Genomic DNA, 27,584 nt, shown 5'->3' with positions numbered 1-27,584 from the left:
CCCAAATACCAGTGATCTGAAACTGTGAAAATGTGTGTTTCTTCTCAAGGTAGATGACCATTGCAAGTGGTAGCCTGCTGTTATTTAGTCACTCAGGGTGACAGACTGTTGGGATTTTTGTTTGTTTGAGGTGGGCGTCACTATGTTGCCCAGACTGGCCTTGAACTCCTGGGCTCAAGTGACCTCCTGCCTCAGCCTCTCAGGTAGCTGGGACCTCAGGTATGTACCTTCTTTCTCAGCCTACAGAGTTTTTTTTTTTTTTTTTTTTTTTTTTTTTAAAGAGAAATGCTTAGAGAGAGAGAATTTTTTAAATATTTATTTTTTAGTTCTCGGCGGACACAACATCTTTGTTGGTGTGTGGTGCTGAGGATCGAACCCGGGCCGCACGCATGCCAGGCGAGCGCGCTACCGCTTGAGCCACATCCCCAACCCCAGCCTACAGAGTTTTTAATGTACCAGAGAGAGAACTAAGAGACCTGGGACAGACGGTCTCGAATGGTAGTGGAATGCTCAGGTATACCTCAGAGCCAGGACCTGAAGGAGTGCGGAGGGCCATCCTGCATGTGTCTGCACGGATGGATGGCACTAGTGACTACCCCACTGCTTAACTTTTCAGAAATCGGGGGATTTCAAATCCAAAAATCTTGGATTTCAGATTCTTCTAGGAAAAACAGAACAAAACAGAAGCTTAGCAATATTAGGCCAAGGTCCTTGCTTGGAAGCATCTGAAAGCTGAGTAGCAGCTGTCCCTTGTAGGGACAACTGTCCCATGTGCTCACCTAGCAGTTCACCAACTTTGTCACGTGCTTGGTCTGTGTAGATGTAGGAGTTTGGGAAACTTCAAGATTGCGTTCACACTTGGTAACTTCTTGTTTTGATCCCTTTCACAGCCCCGTAAGGCTAAGCACCATTACTCCTGTTTTCCAGATAGGATTTCAGACTAGAATAAGGTTGTGTGGCTGGGAAAGTTGTTCCGCAGTTGAGAAGAGGGCGTCAGGGCTGGCGATGTCCCTGCCGAGGCACTCTGTCTCCTAGCTTGTCTTTCTGTTGGCAGCCTGTGCCTCCCTGACTCAGCCGAGGGAGCATGCTGTAGTGAACTTGGGGTCCTACTCTGATGTGGCAGCTCTCTGAGAGCCAGCAGTTTTCCTGATGCCTGGCTGTGCCCTTAGTTCTCCTTAGTATGGAACAGTTCTGTATATATTGCTACAGTAGTACTGAGTATGAATTTCCCATTGTAGCTTTCTCTTGTGATTAAAAAAAATTCAGTTCCTAATACGTTTCCCATTCTTGGATTAATTGAGTTATTGCTCTGTGTGGAGAGTAGTATGTATTGTGGTTGTTCCCAGTAACCTCAGTGATCTTATACAGAGATTTTTGCAGACTCTAGAGAGAGAGAGATATACAGGAAAGCGAGAAGTCGATGGATTAAGGTCTAAAGGCACCCTTGACACCTGTTGGGGATTGTTATAAATATATAGTCTTCTTAGAGATATTATGGGAAATGGGAATAATAGTGAATCAAGCATATAATAAATTTGTGGTATTGTTACTCCTCACAAAATTCCTATGAATAAGATCATCTCTTTGGATTTGCAAAAGTAGCATCCAAGGCAAAGTGCCACTAAGTGCAATTTGAAGAATCTGTTAAAATCAATGCAAGATCTCAAAATGAAAGTTATTTTCCTTCACACAATGTAAATATATTGATGATTTTCTGTTGTTATCTCAAACTTAATTAACTTTGTAATGTAGAAGTGTCTTTAGCATTTTGTTTGTTTTCTCCCTTTTAGATTTGACTTCAAGAAATGTAAACTGCTCTATGAGAGTTTTTCCAACCAAACCAAATCTATTAACTTGGTTTCCCATTCAATGATGGCTTTTGACACCCGCTATGCTGGGCAGAAGTGCAGCCCTGGTGTGAGCAATGTGTTCAACTGCATTTTTCAGCCTTCCAAGAACAGCAGCACACCCCAAGGATCTATTCAGATTGAACTTCATTTCAGGTAGTAGAACCAAACCCTCACACCGCCTCCTTTCTTTTTGTGGCCTGTGGGTCCAGTCCATTTTGACTTTAGGACATCCAAGGGCTCACTAAAAAGATAAACAGTGGTTCATCTGTGAAGTGTGCTGGATGTTGACTGGTTTCTCCTGCACTCTTGCAGTTTAATTCCTTGGCCAAAAGGTGTCTCTGTGGCCTTACCAAAAAGGAAGTGGGGCGGGGCTGGTGGGCTGGTGACAGAGTGCTTCCCTGCCTCGGGTGAGCGGAGAGCAAAGTATTTCAGAATTGAGCAGGAGGTCCGGAAAGTCAGTCTCTTGGTAAGCTTTAATTTGTAAAGTGACTCCAGTTTAAGCTTAAAACAAACAAACAAAACCCCCCAAAACAAAAAACAACCACCACCACCAAAAACAAAAACCCTTAACTTTTGGCCTGTAATGAAAGGAAAGGTGGTTTTGACTTTAATACCAGTTTGTTAATCCAGGTCTCTCTGGCTCAATTCCCAGTAGAAACGGTTTTTTTACCTGTTCAGATCACGGTATGCTTTTCTCTGTGGTATCGTGGGAGGCAGTGTCATGTGTGGAAAGAGCGTGTTTTGGAATCAGTCAGACCACGGCTCAAAACCGGGGCCTACCTCTCCTAGTGTGCACTAGGACAAGTGATTTGTCCTCTTTGTGACTCAACTTCCTCTTATGACATATAAAGCAATAAGTATGCCCACTTCATTGGGTAGAAGTCAGACTTAACATAACTGAGGCATGTTGCTTGGCACAGATGGTAGCTGCTGTAATTGTTACTGATGCCCCTTGCACTGTTTTATGATATATTCTAGTAAGATTTATGACTACAGGAGTATGGACCCAAAAACCAAATAACTAGGTTTGATCTAAAGAAGTCCTTCAGTGAAAATCCAGAAGGAGACCTTGGAATCAATGTCAGATTCATTCTCTTAGTATTTAATGCCATCAGATGTGCTATGAATATGAACAGTTAATTAAAAAGACTGGGGAAATTTCATAATTAGGCAAACACATAAAATAATTATAAAGGATATTCTTGTATTCATGTGTTCTTATATGCCTGACATTTCACTGTGCCGTTTAGAATTCCTCAGAGTGGAGGATTTTCTTAGGGAGAGGTCCCACTCTCTCCACCTACCCCTGGGAAGTCTAGCAGAGGAGAGCGTAGACTTTTGTGGGAACGTTCTTCTGTGAGTGCAGGGGCAGGAGTGCTTATGCCTGGGATGGGTCCACTGTGAGCTGGGCACCTTACTGTCAGTTGAATCCTTAGGAGTCTGCAAAGCAGGTGGCTTCTCCCCACTTTCACAGGTGTGGAGAAGACACACTTGGAGGATAGCTAAGTGATTCTCGTGGCACACAACTAAGAAGCCAGGTCGTCAGAACTCTGGCGCTGGTATCTCTAACTCTTCAAGCCCCTTGGCTCCCTGTCGCGGGCTCATTGCAGCTGTGAGATAAGGTGGTGCTCGTAGCTCCTTTGCTGGGAGGTGCTCACTGGAACAGTTACTTGCATGTATTTGGTTCGTCTACAGAGACAACTTCTCTTTGGTTTTCTTTATTATTATTGACCTGACTCCCTAAGCTTTCAGCTAGTTGTCCCACCCACATATATTTAATATACAAGGAGCCTTGAAATATTATTCTATTCATGTACTAAAGATATATAATTTCTTATAGTCAATTTATAAGGCCTTACCTTGGTTCTTGCTAACAGAAATACCATTGTTAGGGAGAGGAATAAACTATTCTCTTGATTGGAACTTTGAACGCTTTCCGTGTCTCAAGAAGAATTACTCTTCTGTTGGGATTTTGTGTGTCAAATATAAATCACTTCACAGTGTTTAAAGGCTTGAAATATTTTCCAGAGAAGGGATCTGACACGCTGTGACTTTCCAGTTAGTGCAGAGTTCTGACAGTCTGTGTTCAAAATGGGGTGGAAAAATTTTACTGAGGGCAACATTTTTTCTCTATTACAAAAGGGCAGAGTGTTTCTGTGACAAATGCCGTGTTTGTAGGAAGGAGATGTGCATCATGATGCCCTTTCACTGGAGGCAGTGAGCCAGGTTTAGGAGAAATGAGACTCCAGAAAGCAGCCTTAGAAATATCCCCAACCAGCCTTTCCTGAGTCGAGCTGGCGGCAGGCAGGCGTTGGCAGTAGCCAGAGCCCGGACCCTGGCTGTAGAGCCAGGTTCCACCTAGAAACCCCATGGCAGTGCCCCTCGCCTGGGTTTCCTGTCTTGGCAGGACTAAGAACCTCCCTTAGACATTTGCCTAAATGTAAAATTTGTAGCAATAGCCACTATAAAACAAGCGTTGTGGGCTAGAGGTGTGGCTCGAGTGCATGAAGGCCTGGGTTCCACCCCAGCACCACAAAAACACCCAACCAAACAAACAAACAAAAACATGCACAAAAGAACACACAACTTACATGCCCGTCCCTGTCTTGGGAGCGTGGGGGCTAGACCCCTGGTAAATGTCACCCTACTTTTTTTCTTTCTCAGGCTAAAAGACTTGGACTCTCAGGTCAGTGTCAGCTAGAAACCACCTGGTACTAGATGTCACCTTGGTGTTTATGGCAAAGTGTTCCTAGGTGTCAAAGGAGAAACCCTAATTGATGTCTAAACTGCCTGTGTGGAAGGCAGCAGGGTTTCTCAGACACCTGCTGTACTTTGTCTCCTATGCTATTCACAGTCCTTGTTTTTTAAATTAGGGAACAGCCGGGGAAGATGGGTGACTTATCCATTATGTCTCAATTGTACACAACAGGATTTAAGTCTAAGTCTCTTCCTATTATACCAGAGTTTCTCAGCCTCAGCCCTACAGGTTGAATATCTCCAGTCTAGAATGTTTGGGCCAGAAGTGTTTCAAACTTTGGATTTTTTTCAAATTTTGGAATATCTGTATAGACTTTGTTGGGTAAGCATTCCTAATCCAAAGATATAAAATATGAAAAGCTCTCAGATTTTGGAGTACTTTGAATATTTGGATGGGGGATGTTCACACTGCCTTGATGTTTTGGGTCAGGTAATTCCCAGCCATGTGGGTGGTGAGCATTAGGGTGGTGAGCCAAGTCCTGGCCTCTAGCAGAAGCCGATAGCAGCCCCTCAGTGGGACAGGCAAAAATGCCTCCAGACACCACCAAATGTCTCCTGGGGAAAGACATTAATTGAACTCACTGGGCTATGCTATACTTCTTTTTTTCATAGCATATTCTTATTTTAAAAAGAATTTTTTTTTTTTTTTAAAGCATGTGCTGTGTGTGTGCTTAAGGAAGGCCTGGAATACCACCTGCTTTGGTGGTAGTACACGAACTAGAAGGTTATTGAAATACCTGCTCCTTTTTCTGTTTAATGTTTGCTGTCTTCTTTCTTGTAGGTCTACAAAAGATTCCTCCTGTTTTACAGTAGTTCTCAACAATCTACGTGTATTTCTCATATTTGACTGGCTTTTATTGGTCCATGATTTTCTCCACACTCCCAGTGATATTAAAAAACAAAATGTTACTCCTTCTCACCACCGAAACTCCAGCAGTGAATCTGCTGTGGTCCCTAAAACTGTGAAGAGTGGAGTAGTGACCAAGCGGTCTTCTCTTCCTGTGTCCAATGAAAGGCACCTGGAGGTCAAGATCAATGTAACAGGTAACTACCCAGAGGTGTGATTCATCTGTTCTTAATTGGATGTTCGCTCGGCACTCGTTCTACAGGATGATTTCTCTGTTGGCTCTCGTTTTTAGACTTGAGCACGTTCAAGTGTTAAGATTCTTGACCCGTTTTCAGGTGTGAGCTGCCTGGTTCCACTGAAGCTGTGGGGTCTCTTATCTCACTCCTCTGCCCCCTAGTGCATGTACCCCGGCTGAGCTCCTGCCTGGGCAGAGGTCTATTTTGCCAATTTGAAATCTGGCTTTAATTTTTTGTTACATCTGTGGGGCCCCAACAGTTGTGCCTTACTGAGTCTAGGCAAATTTGGTATGTGGAAATCTCAGTTTTTAAAGGTAAATAAGTGAGAGGGTTGTTATTTTCTTTACAAAAAGAATATTTTCCTGGGCGGGGGTTATGGCTCAATGGTAGAGCACTTGCCTAGCATGTGTGAGACACTGGGTTCGATTCTCAGCACTGCATATAAATAAATGAATAAAATAAAGGTATATATATATATATGTGTGTGTGTGTGTGTGTGTTTGAGTATATATATATTCTTTCATTCATATATATTTATATACATATATATGAATGAAAGAATATTTTCCTTTACAAATGGGTTTACTGAGGCTTTTATTGACTAGTGGGTTCTTCAAGTACATTTGTATGTGTTGTGTATACCTGACTTCTCAGTGGTTTTGATGAAGTTGGCTTATACAATGTGTATTAAAAGCTTGTTCTACACATGGTTTAAAAATACTTTATTGGTGCATTAAAATTATACATAATAGCTGGATTTCTTTTTTTTAATATTTAGTTGTAGATGAACACACAGTATCATTATTAATTTTTATGTGGTGCTGAGTATTGAACCCAGTGCCTCACACATGCGAGGTAAACGCTTTACCACTGAGCTACAGCCCCAGCCCCAGCCCCAATAGCGGGATTTCTAATGCCGCATTTGCGCGTGCATGTAGCCTAGTTTGATCAATCTCATTCCCAGCACCTCCCCCCATACGTGGTTCTTGATGGAGACAGTGTGGATCGGAGTAAGTTTGCTCTATACAAATGAGTAGTGAACTCCATACCTGCTGATTTTAAAAGTCTTGACATTGGTGATCTGCAGTCTTTATAGATGGTGCGAACAGCTTCACGGATGCAGTCATGGTGCTTTGTGCTGCCTGAGCAGCATCACTGTCTGAATCAACTTTCTGGGGTTTTAAATGAGGCCATCATTAGACACAGGATGCTTCTCTGAGTAGGTGTCAGGCCTCCCACGGGCCCTGGGATGCAGTTTCCGTAGTCTAAAGACAGATGCTCGAGGGAGAAACCACACCGCAGCCTTTTTGTCTGGTCGGTGCTCTGCTGCCTCAGCTCTGCGTGGCCAGGCCAGAGAGTTTGTTCAGGATGACAGTGAAGCAAAAGGTCGCTGGTCAGTGTTCTCCAGCTTCCTGGCTGTGCCCTGACTCATGATGCTTTCTTCCCCAGGCACGGAGTTTGTGGTCGTTGAAGATGTGTCCTGCTTCGACACCAATGCCATTATTCTGAAAGGCACTACAGTGCTCACCTATAAGCCCCGCTTTGTTGATCGCCCCTTTTCAGGAAGTTTGTTTGGCATCGAGGTAAGAAGTCTGTGTTGGTTACAACCCTGCACGCTGGGCAGAGAGAAGCACCCAGAAAAGGCTTTGCCTCCTGAACTTTGATGAGAAGAAATGACCTGTGGAATTGGAGGACCTTGCCCTCTCTATTTCTCTTTCTTTCCGACTACATGCAGAGGGCCTTTTCCTCTCACACCCTCCTGCGCTCTTTTGGTCCCTATCCCCAGTGAGGCACCTTGATGAGTCCTCTTGTTCTGCAGGTGAGGCAGCAGTCCTCATTTCGCTTGTGTCCTCTCTGCCCCACATTGAGCACTGTCCTGTGGCCAGGGCTTTGAGGCAGTGGAGACCTGCTGAGGAAAGGGGTCAGGGATTTTTATGTGCCATCCCTTCAGAAATATTTTAGATATAAAAGAGGACCTTGTCCCTAACAGTGGTGCCATTGGCTCCAGTTCCATTTGTGAAGGAGATGATTTGCTCCAGAGTGGCCTTTGTAGCCTAAGAATTTTATTATGCAAAAGCTGTTGTGGTTCATTTTGAGCTGTGGGTTGTGGAGGCAGCAGGGCAGATGTGTTTGCCTGTTCTTAATTCACTGTCTCAGCTGACGTTCCTTCTTTGCAATGTTAGAATATTTAGTCAGGATTCTGTTCCGCCTAGCGTTGAACTTTTTGTGCCTTACTTTTCCCAGTGCTATTGCTCAGGGGATGAATGAGTAAAACTCATTTTTACCATCAGCAGTATGAGCAGCATACTTTTTTGGGGGATCAAATATAGCTGAATAAAACATGAAGGTTCCCCTTCTTGACCAGTCGTTTATGTAACATAAAGCTTGAGCCAAGGGGCTGTGTGCTGGGGTGAGTCAAGCACGGAATTGGATTCCCCTGGTTTGCAGGCCCCTGCGGTGCCAGCTTTGGTTGGAAAACCCTGATGATTGATTAATGAACTGTCAGGTACATTTGGGTTCTGTGAAGCTGAAGCTTCTTCAGAAAAAAAAAAAAAAAAGATGAAACTTTTCTGCTCCAAAGTCTTAGAAAAATGGTTGGCAAAATATTTGAGGTTCCTGGAAACTCCTCTTAGTCTTGTTCTTTAGGCAGCATGACTCCATCTGAATTCCAAGCGCTTTTTGATTATCATTGGGGGAGAATTTATAGAGTGTACTGAGTTACTTTCAACTATGGCATGGGATCTTGGTGTCACAAATGTTTTGGTAGTGCTAGGAAATACCCCACAACCAGGTAGGATACAGAGGAGACAAGAGAAACATTTTCTTCTTTTTCTTGTGCTCTTCTTGAATACTTGAAGGAACTTGGTCCTAAAATGGGAACATACCTTCACTTCCTTCTGTCTCTCCACATACTTATTTTTTGTCATTTTATTCTAGAACACTTAAAACATATGCAAAATAAACAGAATAATGCAGTGAAGCCCTGTGTACCTGTCATCCAGCATCAATAATTAATGTATTTTTAATTAAGAAAATCCGAGAGGAGAGAAAATCACCTCTCTATGTGTCTGTATTTTCTACTGATAATTTGGTGTATTTCCTTAAAAGAAAGTCCTGCTGCTGTGGTTCTATTTTGATTGGGCTTTGTTTTCCATAACCTATAATTAATTGTAACTCACTTCCTACATTCTGTATGATCTTTTTAGCTGTCATTTTTAAATGACTGCAGAGTGTTCTCTTGTGCAGATGTGATATAACCTTGGTTGTTCTTAACAGTTCTTAACTATTAAAAAAGATTGAGTGACATTTTCTATATTTTACATTGTTTTATTGGACTCGTTCCTGGAGAGAAGCAATGTTATTGGGTTACAGAACATGAGATCATTAAGCCTGTGGGTGAACTGCTAAGCTGCCTTTTCCTATGGGTGGGCTGCTGGGTGTACTCTTCGCCATGGGCAAGAGTGTCGGTCTTGCTCTTGGTGGAGTTTATTCCAGCAGTAGTCATGGGTCTTGCGATAACCCAGGACTGATCGCCCCTCAGCTGGCCTCCTGGGGCGGAAGGGTAGAGCCTTCCTAAGGTGGATGGTAATCCTTGCCTCTTGTTCTCTAGGTGTTTTCGTGCCGGCTGGGGAACGAGCAGGAGACAGCTCTTTCTATTGTTGACCCAGTACAAATTCAAGTGGAGCTGGTGGGGAATTCTTCTTACCAGAATAGTTCTGGACTGATGGATGCATTCAATAGTGAAGACTTTCCACCTGTCCTAGAGGTAACTATCAAGAGTCTCCGCAACGCACTGATGTGCCCCTGACTTGGTCCTCTGCTGGCTCTCCTGCCTGCTGTGAGCCCAGCAGCATTGTAGTTACTTCAGTAAATGTGATGTGTCTCTGACCCTGATGATCTTGCAGTCTTAGGAAGGGTAAAAGACCTTTTAATTGTCTGGTATCATCCTGAGGTTCTGTGAAAGTTCACAGGAAGGAGAGCACAACGTGGGCAGGAGCAGCAGGCACCGGGTTGTAGGTGGAGTTCAGTCAGGGTTGGTGGGGGCAGGAGGAAGGGCAGGGGGTGAACTGTGGAGAGGAGGGGCAGAGCATCCATATCAGGAAGACAGGCCTGGCTGGGAGCAGAGGAAGGGCTGCCCGGGATAGAGTGGTACAGGGAGGTGAGGAGGCCTGAAGGTGAAGCCAGGCAAGGGACGCTGGAAAAGATGGTGTCGTATGTCTTTGGTGGAGAGAGTAATTAATTAATCATTTGTTTGAATCATAGGAGATGGCAAGAGAAAACCACATTGATTTTCAGTTTTAGTGGAATCTCATGGGATTGTGGGGTGGGTGGGGGAGACAAAAAATGTGTCAGAAAAGGTTCACACCTGAACACTCACATGGCCTCCAGAGTTGCCTGTCTCACAGTAGTCTGCTGCCTTCACCAGTGGCAGCCACATTGCTGATCTCTGGTGAAGAAATACTGTTATTAAACTTGAATCATGTGATGTTATGTTTGAATGAAGAAGAGATAAGTTATTACACTTTTTTTTTTTTTTTTTTTCCCTCTGCTTGGAAATGAACCCAGAGCCCCACACATGCTGGGCAAGTGCCCTACTACTGAACTATATCCTCAGCTCCAAGAGAGAGAAATTGTTTTGGTCAGTTAGTTTGTTTGAGAGATTTAAAAACTTACATGGGGGCTGGAGTTGTGGCTCAGTGGTAGAGCAATTTCCTTGCACGTGTGAGGCACTGGGTTCAATCCTCAGCACCATGTAAAAATGAAATAAATAAAATAAAAATATTGTGTCCATCTACAACTAAAAAACCATTAAAAAATTAAATGGGTCCATCAGCTGATAGGTGGTCCTATCTCCTCCATAGCCGTTCTCTGATCCCCAAAGCTGTGCTCTAATTATTTGTAGAGGAAAATCACCCTGCTGAAGGATTATCATAGGTTAATATGTTTGATTTGATACAGTTTTGTGACCATTTGACCTTATAACTGAGGTATCCTGCCTCAGGGTTTTTAGTACTTATTTTCAAGATCATTGCAATCTTTTAAATGAGAAATTTGTTCTAGTTTTGTTGTACTTTTAGAACTTGAAATGGGAATTACATCTTTAAGATTATGGATGCAAAAACCAAATGTAACTTTAACAAATTGATGCCTTTTAAATTTTGTTAGATTCAGTTACAAGCCCTGGACATCAGGCTCTCCTATAATGATGTCCAGCTGTTTCTTGCCATTGCAAAATCCATCCCAGAACAAGCCAGTGCTGCGGTGCCAGACTCAGTGGCGGTGGAGGCAGAATCCATTGGCAGTCACCTTCCAGGTGCATGGCGTGTTGGAGAGGAAACCAGAGAAGGGACGAGACGTACCTTAGATCCTGTCTTGGGTAGGTGTGGAACTGTAAACCCACTCAGTGTTCCTAATAACTCTCCTTCTTTTTAACTGGAAAATTTTTCTTTTGCACAGTTCAATTGTTCAGAGTCGAATTATCCGTCATTAAGTATAACTGTAACTCATAAGAATGACTCTAATTTTCTTTTAAATTAAAAAAACTCCCAGACCTTTTTTTGTCACAATCCCTTCTGAAATTTATGGCCAGTGCTCAAGTTTAAACTTTGAGAGTTTTCCTCTGAAGTTACAGACATAATACTAAATTTTAGTTTTAAGCTTCTAAAAACATAATAAGCATAAGAAAAAGACATTTCAAGGTATGTTTGATAGAGGTCTGTATTAGCCCATTTTTTTCCTAGAGAAATGAAATCTTTTAGTCACCATTTCTGAATTTCTTTCTTTCTTTCTTTCTTTTTTTTTGTACGGGAGATTGAACCCAGGGGTCCTTAACCACTGAGCCAAATCCCAGCCCCTGCTTTAAAAAAAAAAAAAAAAAAAAAAAATATATATATATATATATATATATATATTTAGTTCTAGATGGACACAATACCTTTATTTTATTTTTATGTGGTGCTGAGGATCAAACCCAGTGCCTCACGCATGCCAGGTGAGCGCTCTATCACTGAGCCCCAGCCCCAGCCCCCTTTTTTATTTTGAGACAGGGTCTTGCTAAGTCACTGAGGCTGGCTTTGAACTTGTGATCCTCCTGCCTCAGCCTCCCGAGTTGCTGTGGTGACAGGTCTTTGCCATGGCCGCACAGTTCATGTTTTTCTTAAATTGCACTGTAGATTAATTTTTTGTGTGTGTGAGAGAATTTTTTTTTAATATTTATTTTTTAGTTTTCGGCGGACACAACATCTTTGTTTGTATGTGGTGCTGAGGATCGAACCCGGGCCGCACGCATGCCAGGCGAGCGCGCTACCGCTTGAGCCACATCCCCAGCCCCACTGTAGATTAATTTACATATTATTATTTCCTAGAGCTGCAACTGGCTAGACTGCAGGAGCTGGGCTTCAGCATGGATGATTGTCGAAAAGCTCTTCTGGTGTGTCAAGGTAATTTGAATGGGGTGCCCTTATTCATTGTTTATCTTGACAATGTCCTTTCTTTCCGTTTCCTCTGCTCCCACAAGGTGAAGCTGCCAGTGTATTTAGATGATCCTTGGTGTGTCTCCTGGGGGCTGAATGCAATCTGATCCTGGTTAGAGCTCCTGTGAACTGCAGGATTTTCTGTGGATAAAAGTGTGGGCTGTATCATTGATACACAAAATTATAAGAGGTTATGAGGGGCAAGGGGGAGGGGGGGAAAGGGGGAGAGAACTGAACAACAGCAGAGGAGGTAGAGAGGGAAGATGGGAGGGGAGGGGAGGGGAGGGGGGATAGTAGGGGATAGGAAAGGTAGCAGAATACAACAGTCACTAATATGCCATTATGTAATAATGTGAGTATGTAACAGTTGTGATTCTGCATTCTGCAATCTGTATTTGGGGTAAAAATGGGAGTTCAAAACCCAATTGAGTCTAATGTATGAAAGATGATATATCATGAGCTCTGTAATGTTTTGAAAAATCAATAAAAAAAAAAAGTGTGGGCTGTGGAGTTGACTGCCTGGGTCAGATTCTGCCTCTGACCCTTATCAGTTACTTATTAGTGACTCTGGGCAAGTTACTTAGCTTAGTCCCACAGCTTCCTTATCTGTGAAATGAGGATAGAGGCCTTCACTGGGGGAAGAGCCTGGCATCCGGGAAGTGCTCTGTAAATGTAAGACACTGTTATTCGTGGTGGTCATGGTGGGGATTCTGCCATTCATGAATGTTTTTTTTTTTTTTTTAATTCATGTGATTTATTTATTTATTTTTACCCTGTATACAGATTTCAGAATCACATCGGTTACACATCCACATTTTTACATAGTGCCATACTAGTGACTGTTGTATTCTGCTGCCTTTCCTATCCTCTACTATCCCCCCTCCCCTCCGCTCCCCTCCCATCTTCTCTCTCTACCCCATCTAGTGTAATTCATTTCTCTCCCTTGTGTTTTTTTTTCCCCCTTTCCCCTTACTTCCTCTGAGCTTCTTTGCCTTTCTCTGTGTTTTCTTGTGGAGTTCGCTGTAGATCTTTAGAAGTATCCTTTTTATCCCCTCTTCAAATGAGGAAACCAGCTCAGACAAGTTAAGTAAATTTGTCTGAGGTCACCTATTGTACAGGACTAAAACAGATTTAAAGTAAGGTCTTCCTGACTCCGAAACCCATGTTCTTTCCACTGTGTTACCTTTACTTTCTTCTGGGTTCCCCTTTAAGAGAGAGAAGTCCTTATATTTGTGTGCATACTTTATTTCTTTAGGTACTATGTATATCCATGCATATTCTTTCTCTCTTTCTTCTCTCTCTCTCTCTCTCTCTCTCTCTCTCTCTCTCTCTCGTATCTTGATAAGATTATATAGTAGTCCTCCTTTACCTGTGTTTTTGGTTACCTGTGCTCAATCTTAGTCTGATAATATTAAATGGAAATCTGTAGAAATAAACAATTCATAAGTTTTTAATTGCACATTGTTCTGAGTAGTGTGGTAAAACCTTGTTGTCTCCTACCCAGGACATGAATCATCCCTTTAATTAGTGTATTCATGTTGTATATGCTACCTGCTCAGTAATCACTTAGTAGCTGGCTCAGTTATCAGATCTGTCACAATATCACTGTTTGTATTAAGTAACCCTTATTTAACTTAATAGCCCAAAGCACAGGGGTAATGATGGCAATTCAGATATGCCAAAGAGAAGCTGTAAAGTGCTGTATTTCCTTTAAGTGAAAAGGTGAAAGTCCTTGACTTAGTAGAGAAAGGGAAAAAAAATCATATTCAAAGATTGCTAAGATATACATTAGGGATGAATCTTTCCATGGAATTATGAAGAAGGAAAAAGAAATCTGCTGATTTTACTGTTAAATCTCAAGTTGTAAAAGTTATGCCCATAGTAAGTGCTTAGTTAAGATGGAAAAGGCATTAAATTATAGGGTTTGGTTCTGTCTGTGGTTTCAGGCATCCACTAGGGATCTTGGGAAATCCATGAATAAGTAGAGACTAGTATGTTGCTGTTTCGGTCAGCTTTCTCCCTGCTGTGACTAAAAGACCAACCAGAATAACTGTGGAGGAGGAAAAGTTTACTTGGGGGCTCACGGTTTCAAGGTCTCAAGAGACATCAGGCTCTATTCCTGAGGACTGGAGGTGAGGCAGGACATCGTGGCAGTAGAGTGTGGCAGAAGGTGAGGCAGGACATCATGGCAGTAGAGTGTGACAGGAGGAAGCAGCTCACATGACGATCAGAAGACAGAGAGAAATTCTACTTCCCAAATACAAATATCTATCCCAAAGTCACACTCCCAATGCCCCCTCCTCCAGCCACACCCTGCATGCCTTCAGTTACCACTCAGTCATCACTAGTTAGGTTAAGACTGTCATAACCCAATCACTTCTCTTCTGAACCTTCTTGCATTGTCTCATGTGTGAGCTTTTGCGGGACACCTCACATCTAAACCATAGCAATTGCAAATAGAATTTTATTGACATTTAAATAATAGTTTATCGAATTAAAATTTCATTACGGTATACTTTATATTATATTATATGAGTAGTATCTTCCGGTATCATTATAATTTATTTAACTATTCTTTACTTTTTAAAAAATTCTTTCAATAATGTATTATAGTAAATACTTTTTGGTGTCAACTTGCATCTCTAAGTATTTCTTTGATAGAGAGACTTATTGTAAATACTAGAGGACCAAAGATAGAAATAATGTTTTTCAATCTCTTACCTGAATTTTACAAGTTGTTCTCTAAGACACATTGTACCAGGTCACACTCTGGACAATTTTATGTGAAAATACTATCTTTTCATGTGATGGTTCACATCAACTATTATCTTTCATCCTGAACCATTGAAGGTGGACCACTGATCTTGGTTTCTTAGCTTTGATTTTGCCTGGACATCATTGATCTTTTAATTAACTTTGTATCCCTTCATGTTTATTTTCCCTGTGCTTTTCACTTTTTCTTCAGTAATTCAAGCACCTTTTTTTAAGTTCTAAGAGCCTTTTGGTCTTCCTTGTTTTTCTTTCTTTACAAACTAAAGCTATTTATTCACTAGTTCTTTCAGTAATAAAGGTGATAATAAAAACTGTTTAAAGAGCCTGTATTATGCGCTAGGCTCTGCTCTGGGAGGTTGACCTGTGCCCATTTATTTCCTCTTTGAGTCAGGCTTCTAATGGGTTATAGGGCACAGAAAGATCAAGTAACCTGCTCGAGGTCCCGTGGCAAGCTAGTGCAGAACAGCATCTGGAGCTGGGCCCTCGACCACTCAGGCCTCTGTGCTGGGGCCTATGGGCCTGAGTGTGGGATTCCATCTCTCTCCTATCCTTCCCAACAGATGTCACGGGAGAAGAGGGCAGTCATTGGAGGTATGGTGGACACAAGTGGAAGGTGCTCTGTTCCTTGAAGGCAGAATTCCTCTTACTCTGCTAGCACGCCCCCCACCCCACAACTCTCAGAGTCTAAGAATACCTGTGGGGCCAAGACTCTCTCGCGCCACCTATAGGTCCCTAAAAAACATGTTCCTCTGTTTCCTCTGAGTTGCCAGGGTCACTATGGGAACTGGTGGGACTGATCACCTTTTAATTTCTCTGAAGGCCAACTGAAAAAGGCAGCAAGTTGGTTGTTCAAGAACGCAGAGCCTCTGAGGTCACTTTCCCTGGCCCCCAGTAGCCGTGAGGGTCCTGGGGCTGTGCCTGCCCCGAGGATCTCTGGAGTGGAGATCAAGGCTGAGAACGTGTGCATCTGCTTCATTGATGATTGCATGGACTGCGACGTCCCCCTTGCTGAGATCACCTTCTCCCGTGAGTGCCATCCTCACATTCGGGTTCCTCTCTGGTGTTTTCAGAGGTGGCTGAATTATTCTGGCTGTCCTATACTTGGGTATGGGTGAGATTTAAATAATGTCTTTACACATGGTTTTCATTTTGTGTATTTTATAGAAATTTGTATTTATTTGCCATATGTGGCCTTCAGCCTATAACTTAGGAATAATAGAAATTGTCATTGATAAAACTTCCATTACATTAACAACTCTAGCTAAATAATTCCTGATTTCTCCATTTTGCTTATGAGGGTTTGTCCCCTCATAAGGTTTGAACCTGGGTCTCTCTGTCACTGAGCCGTATTCCAGCCCTTTTTATTTTTCATTTTGAGATAGAGTCTAGCTAAGTTGCTGAGGTTGACCTCCAACTTTCAGTCCTCCTGCCTTATTCTCCCAGGTTGCTAGGATTACAGGCGTGCGTCATTGCTTGCAGCTTGTTTATCTTTTTATGTTTCCTAATATTGCAGTGAATATTGCAGAAAATAATGCTTCTACCTTGTTTCTTTCTTGAGAATAAAAAAACATGAAATCAGAATCTCATTAGAAAGCTCAGTTTGATGTCTCCTTCTGGAGGCCTCCTACGTGGTGGATGTGTGCCTGTGTCCTCTGGTAGCAGGGGTCCAGGGCAGGAATACTGTGTCCTGCAGGCAGATGGGAGGAAGCTTTTGAGGAGGGTAGATGGGAATTCACGCTGGTTCACTTAATTTCTCTGTGTTTGTGTCTTGCCAGCTTCTTCTCTAGGGCTTTAATCTGGCCTTTTGCATCTCATAGAAATTATTCTTTGCCCTGTGCTTCCAGGCATTCCCAGGGACACTTATTAAAAGTAGCAACTAGGGGCTGGGGCTAGGGCTCAGCAGTAGCACACTTGCCTAGCATGTGTGAGGCACTGGGTTTGATTCTCAGCACCACATATAAAGAAATAAAATAGAATAAAGTTCTATTAACAACTAGAAAAATATTTTTTTTAAAAAAGTAACAATTAGAGTTTTGACCATTGCTATGAACATCTTTTGTGTAGGGAATAATTAGATGATTTCCTATTTTTCTATGATGATCTTATTTATTTATTTTTTTGCTAGGAATTAAACTCAGGAGCACTTTATCACTGAGCTACATCCCCAAACCTTTTTATTTTTTATTTTCAGACTGGGTCTTGAAAGTTGTGTAGGACCTTACTAAATTGCTGAGCCTGGTCTCAAATTTGCAATCCTCTTCCCTCAGCCTCCTGAGTTACTGGGATTACAGACATGGGCCACTGTGCCCAGCTGTAATCTTAAAATTTTGAACAACATTCATCGGGACATACTTGTTCTTATTATTGCTCTCTTTTCGTATATTCAGGTAGAAGTATCTTATGTTGCAACAGGATACACCTATGTGCCGGGGTGGGGATGGAGGGAGGCAGATGAGGCCCTTGCCTCCAGCATAACATTTAGAGGTGTGTCCAGAATGCAGCAATCAAGATAAATAGTATTTTAATTCAATGTTTTTAAAAATCAACATGGATGATAACAGATCCATGATGAACAGAACACTCTGCGTGCTCTGCGGTGGCCATGAGAGTCAGCTGCAGTCAGCATCTCTCTAGTGGGGTCTGTAAGCCAGGGCCACCTTGCTTGCCCTGCCCTGCCCTGCCCTGCCCTGCCCTGCCCTGCCCTGCTAGCCAGTGAGATCTGCTTTCCTTGCAGGTCTGAATTTTCTCCAGCATGTGAGAACCAGCCCTGAAGGCTACGCCCACTTCACCCTTTCTGGAGATTATTATAACCGTGCTCTGTCAGGTCAGTATAAGGTGTATATTATTATGGGATTTAAAAAGTAAATTTAAATGTTTGCCTGAACTCGATGCTACATAAATTTTACATGTGGGAAAGGGTGGGTGTGGGGGCAGGACAGGGAAAGATTAAAAGTGAGTGACCGAATTAGCCAGAAGATGGAGATTTCCTATTCACTAAAAACATATCTGACATGTTGCTACTGATTATTTAAACAGAAGTTTTCATAGTTAGGCCTTTCTTTTTTTCTTGGTAGGGGAGGGTTTACTGAGGACTCAATGCACTCTTTACCATTGAGCTACGTCCCTAGTTCTTTTTATTTATTTTTTTAAAATTTAAGGCAGAGTTTCACTAAATCATTGAGGCTTCCCTCCTGTCTCAGTCTCTGTCACTGGGATTATAGGCACATGTCACCGTGTCTGGCATAATTATAAGATCTTTCTGATTTTGGAATTTGTAGTAGTGAAGGATCATTTGTTCGGCCCTGATAATAGTTCAATTTCAAGGGAGATTTATGTCTGTAGCATTTTAACCCTCCGGTCTCCTAATTGCTTACTGGATCTGTTTGTTTGGTGAGAAGTGTACTGAGTCAGTGATAATGTGCATTTTGCCCACCCTCCCCCTAGATAAAACAGGGCAGGTCAGGGTGAGCTGATTTTCCAATACATGCCTAGATTTTACTGCACAATTGCTTCCTTCCCATTGGAAAGGCCAAGGAAAGGGCCCGTGCTAGTCTTGTTTTCATTACTATAGCAAATACCTGCTGCAGGCAGTGGCTGCGGTGTCCTCGGCATCTCGTGGAGATATTGCTTATGTTGATCTTGGTTATTCTATAAAACCTCAGGGTCCCCTCAGGTGCTGGTATTTTTTTTTTTTTGTTTGTTTGTTTTTTTAATGTATACAACCAAACACAGCACAAGCCCTTTGGGACACTGATTTATCTGGTCTGTCCTAGTGGCAGCTGTGAAGCTCCCCTTTCCTCCATCCTATTTGAAGAACCGCTAGCCATAGAGAAATCAGGTCTGCAGATGAATGACAGGGAAAGTGCTCCTCCTCCGGCTTCAGTACTCTGCACACCACTATGGACTGTTCTCTGCACTAGGTCACTTGCTACCTGATGGTAGAATTGCTTGTCCATCTCTATCCCCATGTATCCCTGTATCTCATATGTAATAGGTGCTTAATATGTGTTCAATTAAGCTCTCAAACCATGAGACTAAAAAAAAAGAAAAGAAAAGAGGTTTATTTAGCTTATAGATTTGGAGGCTGAACAAACCAAAATCAGATGGTCCCATTGGTTTGGCTTCTAGTGGGGTCCCAGTGGTGGAGGGCCATGTGTCAGAATGCCAAGGCATGAGAGGGCTCCTGCCAGGAGGTCAAGAGCAATGTAGGCTCAGGCTCCAGCTTTCATAGCAGGAACCAGCTCAGGACTTCCATGAAGACTGGGTTAGTCTTTTTTTTTTTAGTATTTATTTTTTAGCTTTAGGTGGACCCAATATCTTTATTTTATCTCTATGTGGTGCTGAGAGTCGAACTTGGAGAGCGCACCATCACTTGAGCCACATGAGGGCACACCCCCAGTGATCTCCCATTCTTAAAAGGTCCCACTACCTCCCATACTCTGCACTAGGGATGCAGCCTCCCACACATGCATCTCTGGGGACAGACCACACCTAAACCATAGCAAGGCTTAAGCAGGTTGAGATTCAGAAGCCACCCTGTATTAGGGCCAAGTGGTTTTACAATGAATTTTTTTGCCTTAAGAGGGTTTGAAGAAGCTCCCATAAGCTCCCAGTGTGGACAGAGCCAGTGAGGACTGCTATGCAGGGCCTGCTAAGGCCGTAGGTGGTCACTGCTGTCCTTATCTTAAGCCCCCACTTAACAGTGCTGCTGCTGATTGTTCTAGAGAGCAGACCACATTTTCCTCTGCTCTGGATTCACTTAAGAGTGACACTCTTGTTTCCTCGTTGTTCAGAATGTTTGACTTTAGAGTAAGGGCTCAGTCTTCCTAGTTGAGAGAAGCTCTTGCGGGGCATATGGTAGCTGTTTTTCTGAGAATCATTTATTTTCCTAGTCCAATTATTGCTTACTTTTAAAGATGTTATGAACATGTTCACATCAGTAAGTGCCAAATGGAATAAGTACTAATGTATCCACCCTGTGTATTGTATTTTATTGGATTCACACTGTGTCTGATTGAATAAGTATATTTAAAAATCTTAAACGTTAACTGGCTTGGAAAAGTACTTTCTAAATCATAAAGAGACCCTACTTTTCACACCTGACAGACTGGCAAAAACTGAGATGCTCCTACATATCAGTGCAGATTCGTGTTAAGTTCATAAATTGACACCACCACTTTGAAAACAGATCAGCATGACCTGGTGACTCTGAGTGTGAACATGCTTAGCAATGCAGCTCCATGCTGCTCTCCAGGCATGAGAATTAGGAAACACAGATGACACCACTTGCAGTAGTGTTCTTCCTTGCAATGAAGCTAGAGTTAAATGAATGTCTTTCAGCCGGGTGCCATGGTGCATGCTGGTAATCCCATGGCTCAGGATGCTGAGGCAGGAGGATTGCAAGTTCAAAGCCAGCTTCAACAACTTAGCGAGGTGCTAAGCAACTCTGTGAGACTCTGTCTCTAAATAAAACAAAATGGGGCTGGGGATGTGGCTCAGTGGTTGAGTGCCCCTGAGTTCGATCCCCAGTACCAAAAAAAAAAAAAAGTCTTTCAGAAGCAGAATGAATAAATGAGTTGTACATTGATTAGTGGCTTACCATTAAGGGGTGAAAACAAATGTACCCAGTGACCCTTGTCCATCTTGTGTAATGAGATGCCCAAAGACATGTTGTTGAGCAAAAGGAGAAACTTGAAAGAGACTGGGTTCCAGTTCCAGGAAGCTGTATACAGGAAGACTGATTAGTGTGATCTTGAGGAATACATACATGTGTGGTGAAATTATAAAGAATAGCAAGGAAATGATCAAAAGCTCCTGCAAATCATTGCCTGGAGTTGGGTGGGAGGTGGCTGCTGGGAAGGAGATGGTGGGTGTGGCGCTTGGTACTTCAAAGGAACTTGTGTTTTTCTGTTTCTGGAATGGTGGGTATATGGGTGTGATAGTATTTTCTTTAAGCTGTCCGTGTACATTGTTTAAATTCTTTTTGTATGTATGACAAAAAATGAGAAAATTTTTGAGCAAGTTAAGTTAATGAGCCTCTAAGTGTATCTGTTTGTCTAGCTAGTGGCTTGTTCATGTAACCAGGAGCATGAAAGGTAATGGTCATGGAAGCTACTGTATTTCTTTTTTGACCAGATACTCCTTGAGCGGCTCCAGAACAGGTCCTGCCTGCTCTGTTGTGGAACAGGGCACGTGTACTCCTGCCCTGCTTCCTGCCACCTCTGGAAGACCATGGTGTGGGTGTCTACTCTTCCACAGGATCCTCTGTGCTGCACACACAGCTGCGGGTGACCTATAGCCAGAGCTGGTGCTTTCACTGTGAAACGGAACTGAGCTCTTAGGCTCTCGTCTGTCCTTGCTAAGCATTTGTGAACGGTGTTCCCCTGTAAACTGTTGGTGTCTGCTGAGCAGATGTCTCACTTCCTGTGTTCTCTTAGGCTGGGAGCCATTCATTGAGCCATGGCCATGCTCTGTATCCTGGCAACAGCAGGCAGCTAGTCGTCTGCATCCTCCTCGACTGAAGCTGGAGGCCAAGGCCAAACCCCGTCTGGATATCAACATCACTTCTGTACTAATTGGTGAGTGGGCAGTTGCCTGTTGCAGGTTGGTACCTTGCTCTATGCAAGTCCCTGGAAGATTGTTCACCCCCTGTTGTACATTCATTAGTGGCTTACCGTTAAGGGATGATGCTGGCCATGTCCCACGTCACTTACTTACCAGGCTGCTTTTCTGGCAGACCTAACATGGCCTCAGGAGTCTTCTCAACCCACTTCCCTGTTGATGCTTACAGTTTAGTTTTCTTTGTTTTGAGATGGGGGTCTCACTATGTTGCCCAAATTGTCTAGAACTCATAGGCTCAAGTGATCCTCCCAAGTCTCCCAAGTAACTGGGGCTGTAGGTGGGTGCCACCTCACTGGACTTTGCCAGAAAAGTGATTGCAAGAGTTTTAGACTTCTTGGGATATGTAGAGACCCTGCTGAACTTTCTCCTCATAATGCTGGCCACCGGGGTTTATTAAATGTCCTGGAAATAATATAAATACATTTTTTCAGGTTATTAAAAAATAATTTTACTTGAAGGTGTGGTTGGACCTGGTCCTCATAGCAGAGGCAGTTACCCTTGTTGTTTTTGGATCAGGTTCTGTGCTGACCCAACTTGCTCACAGGGTTCCACGCTGGTGGTGTGTGCTCTGAAAGATCTTTGGTAACCCTGAAATGTGCACTTATAGATTTGACGTGGTGAATGAGAACCACTCTATCATTTGTATTTCTGTCATCTAAAATTAGAGTAGCATCTTCATATCATCAGGCATTTTTTACATTTGCTATGAGGATTCACGTTCACTGCTTGATTTCTTAGTCTGTGTGATCAGATTTTGATAATTCTGCAGTTCTCTCTGAGCGATGTCATGTAAGTTTGCAAATGGTGACTTTCTGTAGTGTGTCTGTCTGGTGAGGCTGTTAGAGTAGACATCACCTTGCCCTGTCATGCACAGTGGAAAGTGTGTGGTGAAATGAGACCATGTTTTTGACCCCCCCCCCCCCAACTTAATCCCTGCCCCTTTTTTTTGGTACCATCAATTGAACTTAGGAATGCTTAACCTCTGAGCCATATCCCCAGCCCCTTTTTATATTTTATTTAGAGACAGGGTCTCACTGAGTTGTTTAGGGCCTTGCTAAATTGCTGAGGCTAGCCTTGAACTCTCAGTCCTCCTGAGCCACTGTGATTACAGGTGTCTGCCACCATGTCTGGCAAAATCCCCATTTTATCAAATTCCCTTCATCAATTTTCTTGGATATTCAGTATACCAATGTAGTAGTAAGTTAACTTGTAATCCTCCTAAACTATATTATTTCACCTTTGTGCTTTTCACATTATGTGCTAAACTAGGTTAGACAATACTTCTTTGAAAAGCTCCAGTAAACACGAATTTGCCTCAAAAGGTCCTTTGTTATATTTATGATGAGCTTCTATGTATTTAAAAATATCTTCTAAAACATTTCCTTATTAGTGGTGAATTTTTTTTTTCACTTCCAATTCCTTATTTCAATAGTGTTATGAAACCCAGAAACATTGTTAGGACCTCTCAGATTTTAAATAGCCAAGAGTTGGAATTGAAAACCAGAAACCAGTAACCCTTGTTCCAGAAAGTGTAATCTCTTAGTGTAAAAGATCTTCACTTTGGTGTAGCATGTGGTAGTTATTTTGTTAACCTGTTATTCCCACTGTAGTTCTTATCTCCAAAAAAGGAAGCTACTCCAGGAAGATTCTTGCTGGATTTCAGCCTCCTGAGCCGGTCTCTCCCTGACCATGTTCTTCACCAACTAGGTCCTTCTCGAGACTGCTTGGCTATGTTCGTAGTGTGCTGTGCTGTTCTGACAGAGCACTCTGTTCCCTGAGTGTGCCCTGGCTTTCCTGTCTTGGAGTCCCTGTGTGTGCTCTGCCTTCTGCCTAGAAAGCACCCGTTCCCAGCCTGTTGGTAAATCCTAGGCTGATCGTTTCTCAAGACCCAGAACAAAGGTCCCTGCCTCACTGAAGAAGGACTTTGGTGTGCACACCAGCACTTCTGCCAAGCAGAATATGTTTTCCATGGGCCCCTTGGTGTTTTATTTATCTTTGTGTTTTCACTTTTCACACGTGGTGTGGCTTCATGGTGGGCATTTTGTGCCCATTCATTCCTTTCCTGGAGCTTAAGTTCTCCAGGCCCAGACTTTCCCAGCATCCAGCAGAGGCCTAGCATCTAGGGAGGCACTTCATAAAAGCTTCTTTTGCTTAATTGAAACTATTCAATGTGAACTCTCCATCCTTTCTGCTGCTCTTCTTAATATCTTTTGGGGATTCTTTTTTTTTTTTTTTTTTTTTTTTTAGATCAGTATGTAAGTACCAAGGAATCATGGATGGCAGATTACTGTAAAGAAGACAAGGAAATAGAGTCAACCCAATCAGAAGACTGGATGGGCTCTTCAGTGGACCCTCCGTGCTTTGGACAAAGTAAGATTCGTATCTGCAGGTGTCTGTCTGAATTGTTGTACTTTACTAAGAAATTCAATAGACCTGTCATTCTTCATGGAGAAGCCTATCGGAAACCCTGGCCACCTTCTGTTGTTCTGTTTTAGTTTTTGCAAGAGACAAGTTTTCTGCACAAATTACTGAACTTTTAGGTGACCTCTAAATCCACCTATGTAAGGGAGAAAGGATCTGCGACATATAATTTCTGATTTCTGGTAACATTGTGAATGAACGGGTACGCCTGATTCAGCTGCTGCTTGGTTTCTGTTTTACTTGGCAAAATGTTGGTTTCCAGTGAATGGGTATTTTTTATTGGGATTTTTAAAAACATCTCTTCTAAGATCTGAAGCTAGTGCTAGAAGGTTTGCACATGTATCCTTGAATAGAGGGAGAGTGGATCCCATGTGGTGATTTTAAGAGGGGGCCCTGTATTGTTCGTAAGGAACAAAAGAATTGCATACCCAAGCGCTTGAGGGGAGAGGAGTCTGTTTGTTCTTTGTTGACCATGTTTTCTTCCCTTACTTAATGCCTCACCATGGAGCATTCCTCAGAGCTGGGGAGATTGTGATGGAAGGCCTGGTCTTGGTTGTTCCACAAGCCATTGTCATCCAATTTGAACTCAGCCCCAAGTCTTTCTGTGTGGTTTTCCCAAAGAGTCTTGGCTGGGCTTCACATAACTCCTGAATACTTAAATATTCCGCCTGGTCTGCAGACAGTCATGGGAGGGTGACTGCTTAGTGTATGAAGTATTTGTGCTGGTTCATCTCTCCTCAGACTGCATAAAGCGGACTTTCTGTCTGCCTGTGCTCCTAGAAGGAGAGACAAAACCACTGTCAGTTGTGCTTGTCCTCCCAGTTCCCAGGCTCTGGGTTCCAAGGCCATTGCTTAGGAGCCTGGGCTGTTCAGATGGTGTCAGCTTCAATTCTCTCCTCCTCCAGCCTTCCCGATTTATGTGTCAAGGAAACATAATCTAGTCTACCCGGAAGACTTTGGTAATCTCTGTGATATGTCCAAGAGTGTGTCTCTGAAAGTCGTCTTTGTACTGGGAGGTTTTTTTTTAAATCGGATCACTGCAAATACTAGGAGGGCCTAATGTTTAGGAAGTGGATGAAGGGTCTGTCTCCTCCCCGACCCCCCTCTCTTGCCCCCTCTTTCCCTCTCTCCTGCTCTCCACTCTCTCCCCCTCTCTTTCCTCCTTTTTCCAGTTAATAAGCTGCTTTATTTATGCTAAATGCCAATGCTAAGTCAAAGCTCAGTTTTTATTTAGATTAGATTTTTGTGGTTATGTAAGCTGATAGAGGTAAGATGTAATTTTAATCACAAAATTAAATATACCTGAATTTCCAAATATGTTTTTTTATTGAAAATTCCAAGATGTTGTTCTTTCTGTGGGACAGGGTTGTGTTCTTTAATAGGCCTACAAAATCATTGTTGGCCTTTTTTTTTTTTTTTTTTTTTTTTGATGGCACTAGATTTCAACCTTGTTGAACTGATCATAAACTTTCAGGTCTTGGGCTGGGGCTGTGGCTCAGCGGTAGTGTGCTCGCCTAGCATGTGTGAGGCCCTGGGTTCAACTCTCAGCATCACATAAAAATAATTAAACAAAATAAAGGTATTGTATCCAACTGCAACTAAAAGGTAAATTAAAAAAAAAAAAACAACTTTCAGGTCTTGAGAATATTTAACGTATTCCCCCAAGGTTGTGCTTTTTATTCAGGCCAGCCTTAAAATGAGCCTTTGGAATAGCGCTGACTGTGAAATGCAGCCCAGGGATACAGCATGCTGATTTCTCATTGTTTCTTTAACAGGGAAAAGAAAATATTGGCTTCATTTTGATGTAATCATGGGCTTTGTTCAGTAAGGCTTCAGGTGAATCCTGGATGGCCTGGCACCTCCCTGAATTCATTAGTTTTGTATTTCAGGCTTGTTTTATGACAATATCAAGTATAAATGTTCTGAAAACTTGCATTTCCAATTTAGAATTCAAACAGCACTATAAGATAGCTCCTTAGAAGAGATTGCTTAAATCTGGGCCCAGACTGAGTCTTCCTTCAAATGTCTGAGGCTGCCAGGGGCCTCCTTTCTACTGCCACTTGGTTCTCCAATTGGAATGGAGCAACCACTAAAAATCTGTGCCGATTGGTTTCTGGAACTTTTCTGGGCCACTTTCAGGAAATCACATGCTTTAAATTAAAAGTCCTCATGGAGTGAAGAGAACCTTGAGTGCTTTTTTCTTCCCCTAATTAGGAAAGAGGAGTAGGCTGCTGGGACACGGCCTCCACAGCCCGGCCAGCATGAAAACGGGTTTGCTTTGTCTAGGACATTCCTAGCTCAGTCGCTGCAGGAGGGCGGTCCTGCGATTGCGTGTTACTGTTCTCTGTGCCTACTTGCTGTGTGGGGGTGACCATTCTCACTTGCTGCATTTATTCTTACCCTCTAACTTTGTCTCTCCTGTCTGCCAGGCCTCCCCCTTGTCTACCTTAGAACTAGGAGTACAGCCAGCCTGACTAACCTAGAGCACCAGACCTATGCTGGAGGTACAGTACGGCCAGCGAGGGCTTGCTTCCTTGTCCTATACCAAGAACTGCCTTGTACATCGAATGTTTTTGTAAATGGGAGTGGAATGGGGGGTGTTGTGAGTACTTTGCTTCAGTAACAGGAAGAACATTTTTAACTAAGGAGCAGAATTGCACTTTGTATCTGAAGTAAGTGATGAGCTGAGTCTTCCTTGTCAATAAACTCCTTGGCATGGGATGCAGACATATCAGTGCCAAGCATGGGGTTTGTCACAACCAAAGGCACGCCAATGCAAGAGCCCTGTCCTCTACCAAGCAGGGCTCAGGACTCTGTAAAACAATCAGTGGACATTTATTCTTGTGGGAATGTGGGTGGCTCTATGAAATAGGAGCTTCATAATAACGAATAGAGTAAAGAAAAAATTGCATAGTAAATAATTACTTGTGCACAAACTTTAACGTTTTTAGTTATGAATTTATGTGCTTAGGAGATAGAAAAGAAAATTTTCTTTATTTTTATCTCTGACCCCTAAAAGTTCCTTGAGAATTTGACTGAATAATCAAATCAAAAACACACTGAATAATCGGAGCCCAGGATGTGCGTTTCTTCCTTTGTTTTAAGGAGTGTGATTTAATCTGAGTGGTTTGTTTGCACACAGCTGATGCCAGATTATGGGTTGTGACATATTTTATTAAAAAAGGCATTTGAACTCCCTCTACCAGGAGCACAGAACAAGGATACTGATACGTGGGGAGGTGGATATGGGTTTATTACCTTTCTGGAAGATTTTGCTTTTGATTAATTCTGTTCACAGAGCAAGCTTATGGCTGAATCTTTATTTATTCATGAATGGATGCCTCTGAGCTTTCTGTATGTTACTTATCAGCCTCGTAAAGCCAAGCATTGTTTCCATGAAGCTGACAAGGATAGTAAGACTCAGATGATGGCTTCATTTGCTTTCATTCAGTGTGACTAGTTAGCAGCAGACCTGCTGCTTTAATCTATTTATTCTGATAGCCTGAGCTGCTGTATAGCATGAAACCTGTGTTGTTAGTAGTGGTCAGATCACTCTGCAAAAAGTCCAGGGGCTGAAAATTTCCTTAGTGGGAGCCATTTGAGGCCG

General features: G+C 42.7%; 1 protein-coding gene across 6 annotated transcripts in view; it reads left to right on the top strand.

Moving 5' to 3' along the window:
* Positions 1–27,584, top strand: part of VPS13D (vacuolar protein sorting 13 homolog D) — a 253,975-nt gene that overhangs the window by 78,743 nt on the left and 147,648 nt on the right. For 3 of the 6 annotated variants that reach the window (XM_081305180.1, XM_081305179.1, XM_081305184.1), the window contains 11 exons: positions 1,791–2,003; positions 5,389–5,651; positions 7,140–7,273; positions 9,301–9,456; positions 10,857–11,067; positions 12,056–12,130; positions 15,755–15,961; positions 17,670–17,759; positions 21,373–21,513; positions 23,804–23,926; positions 26,407–26,481. In XM_081305180.1, coding sequence (XP_081161306.1) covers positions 1,791–2,003; positions 5,389–5,651; positions 7,140–7,273; positions 9,301–9,456; positions 10,857–11,067; positions 12,056–12,130; positions 15,755–15,961; positions 17,670–17,759; positions 21,373–21,513; positions 23,804–23,926; positions 26,407–26,481 — 1,688 coding nt within the window. The remainder of the gene's footprint in view (positions 1–1,790; positions 2,004–5,388; positions 5,652–7,139; positions 7,274–9,300; positions 9,457–10,856; positions 11,068–12,055; positions 12,131–15,754; positions 15,962–17,669; positions 17,760–21,372; positions 21,514–23,803; positions 23,927–26,406; positions 26,482–27,584) is intronic. The other 3 variants (XM_081305182.1, XM_081305181.1, XM_081305183.1) reach the window with 2 other exon arrangements.

Source organism: Spermophilus citellus, assembly GCF_964194105.1.
Source record: "Spermophilus citellus genome assembly, chromosome: 9".
In the NCBI taxonomy this organism is placed as follows: domain Eukaryota; kingdom Metazoa; phylum Chordata; class Mammalia; order Rodentia; family Sciuridae; genus Spermophilus; species Spermophilus citellus.
The sequence above is the reverse complement of the archived record's forward strand: the minus strand, read 5'-3'. Positions and strand labels throughout refer to the sequence as shown.